Here is a 16,832-nt window from a genome sequence, read left to right as displayed (position 1 = left end):
GGTTATTGAATAACTATTTACATGCTCATGTATATGAATGTTGGTTTTTGTGACATAAACTGCTTACTTGTTTAGACATATGTCGAGAATCACCTTTGACACCCACATCACATGCTTGATTCATGATATACCTGCATTTAAAGTTACAGTTTTCCTACTTAGACGGGGTAGTCTAATTCCTATAATTTTTACCATTTTCAGGTAAACGAGTAGACTTATGAGCGGTTGCGGAATGAAGCATTGGATCGCGATTGTTGATTTATTGTTCCAGTGATTCCTTGGGTTGATGGTAAGTTAAATGTTCATATCATAAGGAAATAAAATGCATGTGTTGAGTTTTCTCTCAAAAGTAATGTTCTGAAATGCTTAACCCTATGTTGGTTATTCTTTCCGCTGTTATATAAAAAAAATCACATCAATTTGGGTTAAAAATTTCGGGGCGTTACAATAATGACCCACCACGACAAACTCAATTAACTTCAATTGCCAAAAAAAAATGTGTCAATATGAAGAGATGGTGACGCGATAGTTGGATGCAACAATGAGGATTTTATGTCCTAATTATTGGCCTATATAGTATAATTTTATGATCTTTATAGTTTAGAGATGAAGATTAGCATATGAGACGTTTCTTAAATGTGATGTTTTTAGTTATCATGACTTATGACATTTTAGTATGACTTAGATGTGAATTTAATATTGTTAAGGCTTTAATTGTGTTTAAATTATGTAATTGCCTTTTTTTTTACATTGTCAGTTCTCAATTGCATGGTTTGTTTATTCAATTGTTCAGTTATTCTTCTTATTTGTCTATTGTTGTTAATTTTTTGTATACATGATTTTATTTTTTGTATATTGTTTATTCACATTGTTAGTTGTATGGTTTGTTTAATCAATTGTTCATTTATTCTTAATTTTTTTTAGCTGGTTATTTAACAACGTTCGATGACATATTGTGTTTGTCTATTGCTTATTGTTGATTGATTTTATGTAGTATACATATTTATTATTAATTTTAGCAGTTTGTTTATATATTTTTTGTATTTTTTTTATTGGAGTACTGACTATGTAGTCAAAAGCGCTAGGCGGTGCCTAGTCGGTAGACCCCTAAAAAAGACTAATTGAGGATTAGGCAGGACTAGTCGGACTAATTGGTACCCCAATTAAAATATAAAAAAGTACACAAAATATACATAAAAATATGTTTAATTCTTTTGCTAATAAGATGTTTTCATTACACAAGTACAAAATTACACATGCTTTCACAAGATATATACATAACCAGAATGTATACATATATATATATATATATATATATATATATATATATATATATATATATATCAATTATTCATAACATATTCAGTATAATCAACAAAATATGCTTTTAACCTTTCACTGAAGCACAAAACACATACATATATAAATAACATATTATATAATTCAGAATACTAAAGATGCTTTCAGGATTTTATAGAAAAATTCATTAGAAACAAACACACATATATATAAAAAACATAATCAATTAAAATTAACTATGCATGCTTTCAATGTTTCACAAAAAAATCCCAAAAGCAAAGTAGCACACACACACACACACACACACACACACACACACACACACATATAATAACTAAGCATGTTCTCATGATTTCACAAAACAAATCACAAAAACACACGCGTATATACAAAAAAATAACAATATATATAAGAATAATACATGGCTAAACTGCCCTCATGTCCAGGCAGAGGCAGCTTAGTCGCAAACTAGGCAGCTTAGTCGGTGCCTAGTAGGCAAAATTAGTGTCTTTAAAGGTACCCACCTAGGAATTGCAAAGCCTAGTTTTACTTCCGTGTGACCAACTAGGCGGACTAGTCAATGCCTAGTCAGGGCTTTTGACTACATAGAGTATAGATTAGTCTGTCTAGTTCCACCTAGTCTTTTTAGGGGCTCACCGCCTAGGCTCCGCCTACCACCTTTGACAACTAAGAGTGTCGTCATATTTGCAATTATGGGCAAAAGGTTGGCCCCTAACTAGAATTTTCCCTAAATTTTACCTAGTTAATTGTATCAAACTTAATATCATTACCTTTCCAAGCTTTGATGAACCACAAGAGCACAAGGACAATGGCTACATCCAATCACGATATTTTATTCTCATTTCAAGTCACAAACAAGAGTGGTTGCTTTCATGATTACACGAATTCATTAATTTCACTAGTTTATTCCATTCTATCAGGTAAGGAAGACTTGATAAACTCACTTTTCTCCATCAATATTGCAATCAAGACACTAAAAACAACACCAGTAACCATGAATGTCAGAGATGAAAAAAGTGCAATTCCAGAAACACCACCAGTAACCATGAATTCCAGAGATGAAAAAAGTGCAAATTCAGTCAATTTTTGAAACATACAGTTAGCATCATGTGATGAATACTAAGCAGCTATGTCACAGGTACTCTTCAACTAGGTGCCACACCCGCGTCGCACCCGCACCCGATGCGGTCAACCTGACCCTGGGTGCAGTCAACGCACTCAGGGTCATTTATGTCCAACTTTATATATATATTTTTTTTATATTTTTGCCGCACCCCTGCACACCTGCACCCAAGTTTTTTGAAAGTGCTGCACCCCTGCACCCCCACCCATGTGACATAGCTAAGCAATGATTGCATCTCAGGAAAACATGGCCAAGAGCTATAGCCTATCAAGAACAAGAATTTATAAGAATAATATATCATCTGACAAAGAGGTATGAATCTAACATCAGATACATGACCCATTCAATACAATTTAATTTCATAAAATAAGAATGTGTAATAGATGAGAGGATGAGCAAAACAAACATTGTCCAAGAGATTCCAGAAGCTCTATATTAGCTAGGGTTGGTGGGGTGGAAGCAAGGAAAAGAAAACCCTTATTTTGACGACCATAGACTAACTATCTATGTTGTCGAAAGCGCTAGGCAGGGCTAGTTGGTGGACCTTCAAAAAGGCCTAGGCGGGCGAAAAAATTAAGAACAAACAATTCTGTAGATTCTGCCATTATATATATTTTTGCACAGATCACATGTCACTGAATTCAAATTTGCCTCATCCTTGCAAAATGCCTAATTCCATGTCGGATCCCAAGAGTTTCTAGTTTTCCTTTTTTTTTGAAGATTCTGTGCTAGGGTTGGAACAAGAGCCACTTGCACTTGCATTTAGAGGAGTCAATCCACAATCAGCTGAAGAACTTGGGTTTGCATCTTCCATTGTTCTAATTAAACATTTCAAAACAAACAATTATTAATCAATAAAGTAGATAAACAAAACATACACAGTATATATATATAACAGTATGTATAAACTGTTCAGTATATAAACAATACATATATAAAATAGGTAACTCGCCTAGTCGAGCTGGGTGGCGCCCAGCGCCTAGGCGCGCCTTTGACAACATAGCTAACTATATGTTTTAACATTATCCATGAAGCATGATTAACCTGATTTTAATATATATATATATATATATGTTAAAATACTGTGTATAGATCAGGGGTATTTTAGACATTTCTTTGTATGTTTTTTTAGTTTAGGGACTGAAATACCTTTTTTGTTGTTTTTTTTGTTTACTTAATTTATGTTTTTTAAATGTAAACTCTTTTGACCGTTGGAATGTCAGTCCAACGACTGTTGGACTGCCTCCCTTAATGCCTTGTGAGACTATAAATAGAGCCTCACCCCATATGTAATCTCATGCTTTTTCAAAAGCATTTTGTGAGTAAATACAATCGCTTTTTCTTGTGGGCTTTGTGCCTTTTATTCTATTGTGAATTCATATTTTTTGTCTCTTTTGTGAGATTGTTGTTGGTCCATTAGAGACCATTTTATATTTGTGCACTTGTGTAGCCTCTCATTAGCATTGCAATTGTGCACTCTTGTTTCATTACATGGTATCAGAGCTTGGCTCTGGAAGAAGTAAAAGCTAGCTTGGGATTATTTTACTTGTGATAGTACTCTTCAACTCATGGTCATCTTTCAACTCCTCTACTCAAAAATTCTTGTAACCATTATGGGAGAAAGAGATTCTGCCTCCGTTATCTCCTACAAGCTCAATGAAAACAATTATTTGATGTGGGCAACGACAATGGAGAAACACATCAAAGGAAAAAAAACTATGGGGCTTTGTTAGTGGTACCACTAATGAACCGCAACTAAAATTGACTAGAAGAGAAGGAGATCAAGTCAAAGTTTTGTCCGAAGAAGAAAATGAAAAAGTTTTGCAAGAATATCAAAACAAATTGAAAGATTGGGAAGCGAGCAATACTCAAATTTTCTCATGGTTTATGAATAACATGGAGTTCAAAATCGCCACCAGCATCATCAAGTTTAAGAAGGCATGTGATGCATAGATCTTTTTAAAGAGTACCTTCATCCAAAAAGATATGACTAGGCTATATTATCTTTAAGATAAGGTATGTAATGCAAAACAAGGAGATAAAAGTGTAAGAGATATTTACGGTATTTTATCTCTTATTTGGGATGAACTAGCCATGTTAGAACCAAAATGGGAAGGTCCGACTATTGAAATAAGATCTCAAATAGAAAGAGAATCTTTTTTCTTTCCTTTATGGCTTCCGACTGGAATTTGAGCAAGTTAGGTCCTCTTTGCTTCATAAGACATCAACTCCTTCTATAAGTGAGGCTCTTGCTCAAATTTGCCAAGAGGAAACATGACTTGGAACGCACAAGTCTAATGATGAGGTCCTTGCCACGGCAAGACCCGAAAATTTTGTAAAAACATATAAACCACCTCACTTTGAGAAAAAATTCAATGGAGAAGGATATAATAGAAGAGGATACAAAGGCAAAATCATTTGTCATCATTGTAAAGAACCAAGACATATAAGACCGAATTGTCCCAAATTTAAAAAAGTGGTTGTCGTAAGTGAAAAACCTCAAGAATCCAAGAAAGGGACAACTTCAATGATTTGACAATTGCCCAAATAGCGAAGAACGTTTCACAGATTCTTAAAACCACGCTTTCTACATCCAGCGTCGTCATTTCCTCATCTTTTCCTTCGGGTAAATCTTCTTAGATTTTGAATTCGGGAGCTTCTTTTCACATGACTTATAACGAGTCTCTATTATCTGATTGCACTAATTCATATTTTTCATGTGTATCAACCGTCGATGGTACTTCTTTAAAAGTCAAAAGTATAGAAAACCTCAATAATATTTCAAAAACTTTTTTGTTCCAAATGTGCGGGTTATTCCAAAATTAGACTTAAATCTTTTTTCAGCTTCTCAAATTTTCGATTATGGGTGTAAAGTCTTCTTTTCATCCAAGGCTTGTTGGGTGCAAGATCTCCAGTCAGGGAAGCTGATTGGGCAAGGCCAAAAAAGAGGAGATCTTTACTATATGGATTTCTTATGTTTACCCAAAAACTCTTTTTGTAATCATGTCAAAGACATTAATTTAGATCTTTGGCATAAAAGATTAAGATACCCAAGTATATCCAAATTATCTCATTTTTCATTTTTGAAAAAATTTGTAAAGATAAAGATTTTATATGTGAAGATTGTATACTTGGAAAAATACAAATGACCCCTTTTTTATCTAGAACATTCTTGTCTAATGAAATTTTTGAATTAATGCATTCGGATGTATGGGGTATAGCTCCCGTTATGTCAAAAGGTGGATATTAATATTATGTTACATTCATAGATGATTTTAGTAGACATACTTGGATTTACTTCCTCAAACACAAATCCGAAGTCTTTTCGTGTTTTAAAAATGTTTATAATCTTGTTAAAAATCAATTTGAAACAAATATTAAAGTCTCCCGCTCCAACTCAGGGAGAGAGTTTCTTTCAAATGAATTTTAATCATATTTAAAAACTCATGGTATTGTACACCAACGATCTTGTCCTAGGACCCCTCAACAAAATGGTATTTCTGAAAGAAAGCATCATCACATTATTGAAACTACTAGGAGACTTATTTCAAAAGAAGTTCCAAAAAAATTATGGGCCAAAGTCGCCCTCAACGCAGTATATCTAATAAATAGAATGCCTTATCAAATATTGGAAAAACAAATCTCCTATTGAAAAACTTTTTAAAACTTCTCCTGACTTGAAAAGGTTAAGTGTATTTGGATGTAAATGTTTTGTGCTTCTTAAAAAATATAACAAACTCTCTCCTAAAGTTAATAAAATTTGTTTTTCTTGGATATGCCGAAAATCAAAAAGGCTATCGATGTTATGATCAAACAAATGATAAACTTTATATTTCTAAAAATGTTACTTTTCTTAAAAATAAAAATGGATTTAATTTTGAAAAACCTAAGAATCTAAGTAATGAAATTGTTACCTGAATCAAATAATGAAATTGTTGATGATAATAACATTGGAAATTCGAGACTATTAATGACTCTAGTGAAGAAAGACAATCATCTCATAATCTCTTACAATACTCTAGACGAGATAATGGGGAGCATTGATGTGCTTTAAAAAGATATAATCAATCAACAAATATTGAAGAAACTAGAGATCTGAATGAATACATAGGCCTTCAACTAGATTTGTCTGTCATGAATCCTTTTCCCCAAACTATAAGACTTGTCTTCTAGCCATTCATTCAGATCATGAACCATCTAACTACAATGAAGCTAAAAACATAAAAGAGTGGGTTGAAGCTATGAAAATATAATTAGATGTATTACACAAAACTCATACCGAAGCAATTCAACTTCTCCCCAAGGGAAAGAAGACTATAGGGTGTAGATGGGTCTTTAAAATCAAAACAAAAAGTGACGGGTCCCTAGAAAGATATAAAGCAGGATTAGTTGCAAAAGGATACTCTCAGAAATATGAAATAGATTATGAGGAAACATTTGCCTCAGTAGCCCGTATGACCATAGTTAAGGCTCTAGTTGCATTAACATTCATTAGAAAATGGCCTATATATCAATTAGACGTTAAAAGAATGCATTCCTAAATAAAAAAGTGTACATGGATACTCCCCCTGGTTTGACTATTGAAAATGGTATGCTTCTTCATCTTCAAAAGGCTTTATATGGGCTTAGACAAGCTCCTAAAGTATGGTATGATCGGTTTAGTGGTACTGCTTTGAACCTTGTTTTTAAATCTTGTTATACCGACAGTGCTTTTTTTGTAAGATCTACAGGTACCTCACTTATTATTCTCCTTTTGTATGTCGATGACATGATCATCACTGGAATTATCAGAAGGAAATTAAAGAAATCAAAATTATGCTTAAAAAATCTTTTGATATGACTGACCTAGGTTTTTTGAGATATTTCTTAAGAATTGAAGTAGCCAATTTGCCAAGAGGGTATATTTTGTCTCAAATCAAGTTTGCACCTGGATATTATTGCGTGTTCGGGAATCAGTGATACAAAGTATTCTGATACTCCTGAAGTGATAAATGCAAAAATGAGAGTTGAAGACGGAGTGTTATAAGATGATTCAACTCCTTATAGGCAACTTATCGGATCATTAATGTATTTATCTATTACCATGCCAAACATTTTGCATGCAATACACAATGTAAGTCAATTTCAACATGCGCCCATATCGGTTCACATGAGTGCAGTATTAAGAATAGTTTGATACATCAATAAAACTATATCTAAAAGGTTATTATTATCCTCTTCATCATCTTTAAATTTTATTGCTTATATTGATTCTCTGACTGGAGAGGAGATTCCAATAATCGTCACTCAACTACTGGTTTTGTGTGTTTGTAGATGATTCCCTCATCTCTTAGCGATGTAAAAAACAACAGAAAGTGTCTTTATCCTCCACGAAAACTGAGTACAGAGCGATGGATACAACAACAACCGAGTTCGTGTAGATGAGAGCACTACTTTCAAATATGGGTGTTGATATTTCAGAACCTTCAAAACTATGTTGTGATAACAAAAGTGTCACATATATATCCAGCAATCACACATTTCATGAGCGAAGAAAACATATTGAGATGGATTGTCACTATGTTCGCGAAGAATATTTGAAGGGGACGATTACTTTACCCTATGTTCAGTCTGAGTTCCACATTGCGGACTTTTTCACCAAAGCTCTTCTTCTACCAAGATTTTTGTTTCTTAGCAAACTTTTGGTGATTTCACCGTAAGTTTGAGGGGAGTGTTAAAACATGATTTATATATTAGGGGTATTTTAGACATTTCTTTGTATGTTTTTTAGTGCAGTCCATTAGGGACTGAAATATCTTTTTTGTTGTTTTTTTTGTTTATTTATTTTATGCTTTTTAAATGTAAACTCTTTTGACTGTTGGAGTGTCAGTCCAACGACTAGTTGGACTGCACTCCCAGTCCAACGACTGTTGGACTGCCTCCCTTAATGCCTTGTGAGGCTCTATAAATAGAGCCTCACCCCATATGTAATCTCATGCTTTTTCAAAAGCATTTTGTGAGTAAATACAATCTCTTTTTCTTGTGGGCTTTGTACCTTTTATTCTATTGTGAATTCATATTTTTTGTCTCTTTTGTGAGATTGTTGTTGGTCCATTAGAAACCATTTTATATTTGTGCAATTGTGTAGCCTCTCATTGGCATTGTAATTGTGCACTCTCATTTCATTACAATATATATATGCACATCATAAAGATATTCTTCCAAAATCAGGCAAGCAGCCAAGAAAATAAAATGAATAACTCATTAAAATAGAAAATAAAAGGAAAAACAAGAAGAATTCTCAGGTACTTACTAGAAGCAGCATCAGGATCAGCAAAAACTGTTCCGAGCAATTTGTGCACAGTAATGCAATCCTCGAGTTTCCACCCCATGATGGGTCCATTAGGACCAGCTCTGCTAATCACCATGGACATGACCAACAATGAATAAAAATTTTAAATAAACAAATGCAAAACAAAAAGGAAAAGGACAAATAGTGAATGCTTGGTTAAGGAAGCTTACATTGGTCCAGATAAATTAGTTGAATCTTCTATAAGCTTAATTGCTTCAAGCTTCTTCTCAGGGGCTAGAACATACAACATCTCAGCTGCCACAGCTCTATGCATCAAGGAATCTTCAAAAGACAGAACTATCAGGGCACATTTGTTTTGGTCACATGTGGAGATGAACAAACAAAGCTAAGAAAATAGAAGCTATGATCACATCATGTCACCAAAAAGCTTAGGTAAAAAAGAAAAGAAAAGCATTGAACAGAGACTGACCCTTATGAGCATCAAGAAAACATTTGTTTGCTTCAATAAGAGAAGACATTTCTCGCAATCCTCTTCACAGAAGACATGCAACAACAAAGTCAAAAACTAAAAAGAAATAAAACTTAAGCTGAATAAAGATCGATGTGTACCTCAATGTAGGCCGCTCTGCTTCTAAGACACTCCATACAAGTTTCTCAGAGTCCGTCACAGGTGATGAAAGCCCATCAACTTTATGAAAAAATAGTATCTGAATACATCAACTGAAGTTTAGCTGCAGATTCACATGCCAACAGTATTCCCATTCACAAAAACCAAAATCACCTTTACCATTTCCAGCCAAATTCTCATAAGTATAACATAAATTCATGCCCACTCTTACAAGGGATATAAGATATGAAATGATGCATAATACGGTAGTTCACAGAATGCTCTCTGACAATGATTTTACATAATATGTTAGTTTGTAGAAAGCTCTGTCAATGAATAGTTAAAATCAGGAAGCAAACAGTTCAAGTCAAACATAACATTTACAATGCCCACTATTAGCTAGTTTACCTTCACTTTCTAGAACAACTGAAAACTAAAAGATTTTGTTCACTAAGAGCAAAGAAATTGAACTAGAACAGGAGAAAATGTGGACGCATGATTTCTGCATATCAAAATTCTTTTAGGAAAAATTGAAAGAAGCCCCTTCGTTTTGGGTGATCTGTAAAAGTACACCTAACTGCTCTAAATATTTTCAGCTAATCAAGTACAGAGCTCTCTATCACACACACACACACACACACACACACACACACACACACACACACACAAGGCCAATCAGACAAACAGTTGATAAATACAGCTATTTTATGCAGAAAGGCATTTGAATCAAGAGAAAAAGCAGCTAATCAGACAAACAGTTGATAAATACAGCTATTTTATGCAGAAAGGCATTTGAATCAAGAGAAAAAGTAGCGAGTTCTCCTACAGAAGAATACCATGCAGCGGTGAGTATCAGAGCTATCAGGGTCCAGTTTAAGCAGTTGCTTCACTGCCTGAACAGAAACAGAAGCAATCTTAGGTCAACATAATCTTTTGGATAGATCCATGCAATCAAGAAAAAAAATACCGTAGAGCACAAGATCATCTACAATCCCCATAGAAGTGGAGCATGTATATAAAATTCCAGAATGTTATCCATATATGCTGGTACCATAAATCAACTGAAAAAACAAATTTACAGTCACCCCTCATTTTACTCACTCCATGCAAGTTACAACTGAAAGCTAATGAATCTCTCAAGTTAGTCACCAGTGACTCTAGAGTCCTGGGCAGAATCTTCGACATGACCCTCAAGGAAAATTATGAAGTTAGCAAATTGTATTCCTTCAACCACTACCACTTCACATGCAAACTAGCTACATTTTCCAAGCTCTGCCATGGCCCTCAAGAAGACATTACAATCAATGACAAAATGCAACCTTTCCACTTTAGCTCATGATGAGATATACAGAATCAATCACAATCAACCTACAAAAAGGTGGAAGATTTGATACAATCATGTTTTCCAGAACACAAAGGAATGTCAATTTTTCATCTCATGATGAGATCTACAGGTTGAAGGTGACAAATATCCATGCAACCGCATGTGTCTTTTTTTTATTGTTATAATCTGTCTTACTCATTCATTGCTTGATGAGAACATCTACGCATAGATAATCCAAGGCAGCCATGATAATATGGTTGTGTCCTTGAATGCATGGCGCTGTTTGAACAATAACAAGCACAATTTGAGTCCATGTCCAGACATTTTCTGAACTACCATAATAATGTCTTATTGTACTGGTAAGAAATCTTCAAAACATTTCTTCATAATGAGATGAACTGACAACAATGAGAGATGGTTACAGTAGAATTTATAAGTTGCCACTATAATGGCATTTTAACAAAGAAAAAATGTTCCAGAAAAAGAATCATGTGTTAATCTAAAGTATGTTTCAGAAAAAGCAACTAGCACATTAAATTAAAGAGTTCACTGACTTGCTTTCATTAGACACGCTGTCAATCAGGCAATCACGTGAATGGAAAACCCATCTCTGTTTTTACTTTTAGAACAGAAGCAAACACTGCTAGCATTTCGCATAATGCAACGATAAAAGTTTATCATAACTGCACATAAATGACAAGAGACAGTCTCTTCATGGCATTATTTCACAAACACATGAGAACATAGCTATATAATAGTGCAATGATCCACACAAGAGAAAAAAAATTAAGTTATTTGATTACAATAGCTTGAAGCTAGTAACAATTTTTAATATCTTACTATATTATTGCAAATTACCAATTTAAGTAATAAGTTTTTTTACTGCTTTTGCTTTTATTTTTTTTTATGTTTTCAACCTTTATCAACAGAACACCAGTAGTATTTCTCAATACTCCAATAAAAAGCTTCATCTGGAAATCACCGATTCTAATGTGGTAATAAACCAAGCAGAATTTAAGTGAGTGCCATTTTCATCAATAAGACAATAACAAATTGGGAATGCAAGAAAAAACTTACAATTGCATAGAAGCACAAAGAAACAGAAGTGAATAAATGAAATATGAATTCTCTGAGGAAACTATCACCAAACTACTAACAAAATCCACTCAAAGAGAACATGAGAGGATGTACATGTCATAGCACAAAAGGAGGCAATACTTTTCACTGCTGTTTTAAACATTTAATATATGGTGATATTTTAAAAATATCGTGATATTATTGTTTTAATAAAATATCATTTTTTATCATGATATTTAAATTTTCAGTAAAATATGAAAAGACATGGTCACCAAAGTAAATGGGAAAATAAAGGCTGTGTAGCAAAATCCAACTCTTGCCATTTCAAAATGTACAGCACGTTAGCTGCTCACGTGAATTTCAGCCTCTGTCTTCAAACTTCATTCAATGCCCTGCAATGCCTTTAACTTTTTCTTGAATGTTTTTATTTTTGTTGGTTTTCACTACAACCTCTCATTCAATGCCCTGAAGTGTCTTTGACTTTTCTTGAATGTATTTTTTGGTGGTTTTCATTACAACCCTACCATTTTTTTTATTTGCTTCACAATTGTTTTTTTTTATTTGATCTTCCATTTGAACTTCAATTCATTTATTTTGCTAGATTTTCCGATGGGAGAAAAATTTGAAAAACTCAAAAAAATTATAGCAAACTAATGGTCGTTTCGAACTTTCATAAATACGGTCATGTCATATAAAAAATTTGAACATGGGATTATTCAAGTGAATTACTTGAAAGCTAGCATCTTTTCTTCAATGTTAAGACAAATGCACGTGTATTGAATATGATCACTGAAAGATGACACAAACAAATGACCCGCACATAATAAAGACAAGCCTGCATAAGGAAGAAATTTACAGCTACCATCTTGTATTGTATGAAGAAACAAGAACTAACACATTAGAAAGGGAATATCATCTTTCCAAACTATGTAACATCGACACGTCAATGCACCTGCCATACCCGTGATGACACGGATACAGGTACGGGACACGGTGTGGGTACGTGTTGGGTCCGGTCCAACCTTGACACGACCCAAATAACACAGTTTTTTTTGCTTTGACCTCGGTCAAAGGGCTGGGCCATTTTGGTCCCCATCTTGACCTCGATAAACCCTACACCCCCTCATTCTTACTTGTTATTGAATTTTGAGCAAACTAATCTTGTTTGCTGTTAGTTTATTGCTAAAAGTTAAATTAATTTATTGTTATTGGAATTAGATTCTTTGAAATTTGTATTTATGTGAAATATCTTATATATATATATATATATATATATAGTTTTGTCCCCATACCCACATTTTTTGAAATTTCTGTGTCGTACCCTCCGTACCCGCACTGGTACCCATGTGACAGTTTCCAAAAGACCATTGTACATTCATAATATTATTTACCAAAAATGATCAACTTCTGAAGCCACTCTGAAGCATGCCAGAACTCATTTTCTGCCATTCAAAACTCAAAAGATACCTGGAATGCAAGCAAAATCTTCTGTTTCCTTATGTTCAGTTCGAATGAAAGTACATGTGTCACCACGGATGTTGATGAGTTTTTTTGAAGCAACTTCAAATACTTGGTAGCTTCTGCTAGCGGGTCTTCAATCTGCACAAAATGCAAAACCATAAAGAAAGCATCAGTACTTTTCCCTTTTGATCAGAAACTTAATGCAACTGAAAATATATTTGTTATGCAATTATTCTCTGTGGAAAAGAAAGGACAGTTTTCCTTATTTCACCTGCAAGAGCTTCTCCCCATGAGGATCAAGATCTAATGGTTTCACATGTTGTCGCTTACTACTTTTTGACAACCCAGTTGCACTAGACTCCTCCTCATTCTTCTCCTCTGCTTCCTACAGAACAGCACAAGACTGGAAATCAAAAACTTAACAATGTTGTCCCTCCCTCCCTCACACACATCCACACCAACTACACATCCCAGAAATTCAAAGTATTGTAGCTTTCGCACCCATGTTGTAGTCATACCCAAACCCACAGCTATACCTATGTGACATAACAGTGAATCTGGTGCACCCATGTCCTAATCCCATACCTGCACCAGAACCCACACCTACACCTATGTGACATAGCAGTGAATCTGGTAACCAAGCAATGAAAGTAGCTCTAAAAAACCTTCTTAGCACGAGCTTCAGCCTTCCTCTGTTTCTGCTTCAATTTCTTTTTCTGGGAAGGGGGTAGTCTAGACATCTTGTCGTCATCTTCATTCGCTGATTTTGAAGGAGAATCGTACAACTTTATATAGCATCTGAAAATCAAGAATCAAACCAGTCATAAACAATTGAAGTCTTGAAGATGCAATTACAATTTGAAAAACAATATTCATTCCACTGCTGTCATATACATTTCGTTGAGTAGTTTCTATCCACACATTTCTTTATTGTAGAGTAAGAAGCATACTCATCTTCTATTTCCACCTCACAGTGGACTCTAATATAGGCATCCTATGTGGTTGCCTCTTAAAGATTGCTTTACATTAACATATTGCAATTCACCCTGAAAATAAGTCATGAATCAATATTGTTATCTTCATCTCTTCCATGCTTTCTTGTTTTACCTAGCATCAGAGATCCAGATTAGAAGACTGTCATGACAGTTTTTGTCAGATAACAAGGTGCTCTTCGGATATCATCCTTCAACCATGAAGTCAAACTAAGATTGAACAGACAGCACTATCCAAACAGGTAAAGGTGAAGATTCAAGAATTTAAGCAAGTTCCATAATTTCTATGAAAAGGTATAGTTATTTCTATCTTTGCAGAGATTTTGATGGTTGTCCTAGAAAGCTCTGACCTCTATTGAGCATATATAGAGTTGGTTAAAAGAAATTTTACAGACCTTCTGCCAAAGATTTAATCATAGGCACAAATCTCGTTCTTGGGAAAACATCGATGACGAAAAAATCTAGTTTTTATCAAGAAAATTTCAGGAAAATATTGATGTATAAAAAACATAAATAATATATATATGCACTGGAGAAGTGCTTTCTTGGGTAAATATTGGATTAAAAATGCAATGTTTTCAAAACAGGTGATATTTTAAAAATATTATATTTTTTAGAATAATATCAGACTTTGAAAATATAAACTGAATCACTGATGATATTTGTGACTATGGATTTAACTAAATATAGAAATAAGAAATATTTCGTCTTTGAACTCGAGAAAAATTTCCAGTTCACGTTCATATATGGATAATCAGTGTTTCATGATAATGATCCTGTTAACCACAATACTCATTAATGCAGCTCCTTGCTTGAGTTAATTCTTCCTATTGCTTATTTTGGTTGAAAGGAAAAACCAGAGAGCTCTTTGTTCACTCAGTTATTGGACATCTGTAGAATACCATTCATTACATGGATCCACCACAACGTATGTCACAGGGATTCGGCTAGCAGGGTGCCGCACCCGTGTTGACACGACGCGACGCGGGTGCGGGTGCGGCACCGGGTGCGGTCAACCCGACCCTGAGTGCGGTCAACACACCCAGGGTCATTTTGGTCCAATTTTTCAGACTTAAAAAAAAATGCCAAGAAAAATTTTTTTGCCCTATATGTCACCGGGATTCTCCAACTAGGTGCCGCACCCACACCTGCACCCGATGCGGTCAACCTGACCCTGGGTGCAGTCAACGCACCCAGGGTCATTTATGTCCAACTTTTGGACTTTATATATATATATATATATATATATATATATATAATTTTTTATATTTTTGCCGCACCCCCGCACCCATGTGACATAGACCACAACACATCGGTGGATGTAGAGAGGTCCTTAATTATATTTGTTATGAGTACAAGACGGAGGGAATTAAGAAAGGGACACATTGGGGAAAAAAAGGGATGTGTCCACGGTTTAAAAGAAGGAAGTATAATTGAGAAGTGAAATGAAAAGCAGAAACAAGAAGCAACAATTTTCTTATATTCTTGTGAAATGGGAAGTAAGAAGCAACCAGCAGGCATTCCAAAACTGAACTAGGAAGTTTTCTAAAATTCATAGGTGAAAACAATCAATATTTGTTATATTATATGATGTTATTGTTATATCTGAAATTTATTACTTAATTCTTTGGTTTTTAAAAATGTGAAGCATATGTTGATATAATAGTTATAGAATATAAAATGACTTGATATTTTCTAGACTATATCAATATAAAAATTACCCTATTATACTTATATCAAATATAAAGATACACTCTAGTATAAACATCTTAAATTATAACTTGCAAGCAGAAAGTAATGAATGAACTTTAGTGTAGTGTAAGATATATAATGTTCACATGATTATGCACATTTAAAATTTTTAATCTAAAAAAAAAACATGAATATCATCTTAAGCACAACTTATTGAGCAGAAATTCTAAATCATTATGATGAAAAACACTAAATAACAAATCTAAGTTGAAAATTGATGATGTATACAAGCAAAATCAAAATAAACAATCAAGATCATAAAAAGAAACAGAGTTCAAGACACAGTGATGATCGTGCTCTACACAGGTTTGACTGTGTCCATGAAGTCTCATGGTGTGTACTGTCATGCCATGTCAACATGAAATACACATCTGAAGTGAAGCACCCAACGTGACATAGTGACCTACCTATGAGGGCATCCCCTTATATGGTCAGTCTCAGGAATCATGTCAACCAATACCAGCTGGTAGATATAACCTTCGCACGGGACCATTTCACTTGGTGAAACAACAAGAGGGAGCCTTGCCTCAAAAAATTACGTTGTTTTTTAGCATCAAGTGTCATGGATAATCATTTCCAGGATGTGAGAGATGCGGCCTTCTCATGCAGCCTATTTGATCATTGGAAGATTCTTATCAACAAGGAGAAAGAATTTCAGATGATCAGGGCAGATTCAAGCGACGGCATATTATTGTACTAGACTTTCTGAAATCCTTAATGAGAATGATCGAACCATGATCAGGAATGTAGTTAGGCTGCATTCAACTTTCAAACTTATGAGAAAACTTGACTTTATAAGCAAAAATACTAACACTTGGTAGCTCGTTATGAGAGAAGATAAATTCATGCAGATCAAGGAATGGGAATCAGAGCTCAGGATCTCC

General features: G+C 34.3%; 1 protein-coding gene across 4 annotated transcripts in view; it reads right to left on the bottom strand.

Annotated features, from left to right (window-relative positions):
- LOC149830013 (N-terminal acetyltransferase A complex auxiliary subunit NAA15-like) overlaps positions 1-16,832 on the bottom strand; it is a 91,733-nt gene that overhangs the window by 18,566 nt on the left and 56,335 nt on the right. The window contains exons 18-25 of one of the 4 annotated variants that reach the window (XM_090015681.1): positions 13,870-14,002; positions 13,476-13,589; positions 13,211-13,342; positions 10,179-10,235; positions 9,345-9,442; positions 9,205-9,266; positions 8,945-9,056; positions 8,736-8,839 (exon numbers count right to left, since the gene is read on the bottom strand). In XM_090015681.1, the coding sequence (XP_089871807.1) occupies positions 8,736-8,839; positions 8,945-9,056; positions 9,205-9,266; positions 9,345-9,442; positions 10,179-10,235; positions 13,211-13,342; positions 13,476-13,589; positions 13,870-14,002 (812 nt within the window). Of the gene's footprint in view, positions 1-8,735; positions 8,840-8,944; positions 9,072-9,204; positions 9,267-9,344; positions 9,443-10,178; positions 10,236-13,210; positions 13,343-13,475; positions 13,590-13,869; positions 14,003-16,832 lie in introns of all 4 variants that reach the window. The other 3 variants (XM_090015680.1, XM_090015682.1, XM_090015679.1) reach the window with 3 other exon arrangements.

Source organism: Nuphar pumila, chromosome 8, assembly GCF_984573655.1.
Source record: "Nuphar pumila chromosome 8, dmNupPumi1.hap1.1, whole genome shotgun sequence".
Lineage (NCBI taxonomy): Eukaryota > Viridiplantae > Streptophyta > Magnoliopsida > Nymphaeales > Nymphaeaceae > Nuphar > Nuphar pumila.
Note: the sequence above shows the minus strand (reverse complement) of the source record. Positions and strands in the feature narration are given on the sequence as shown.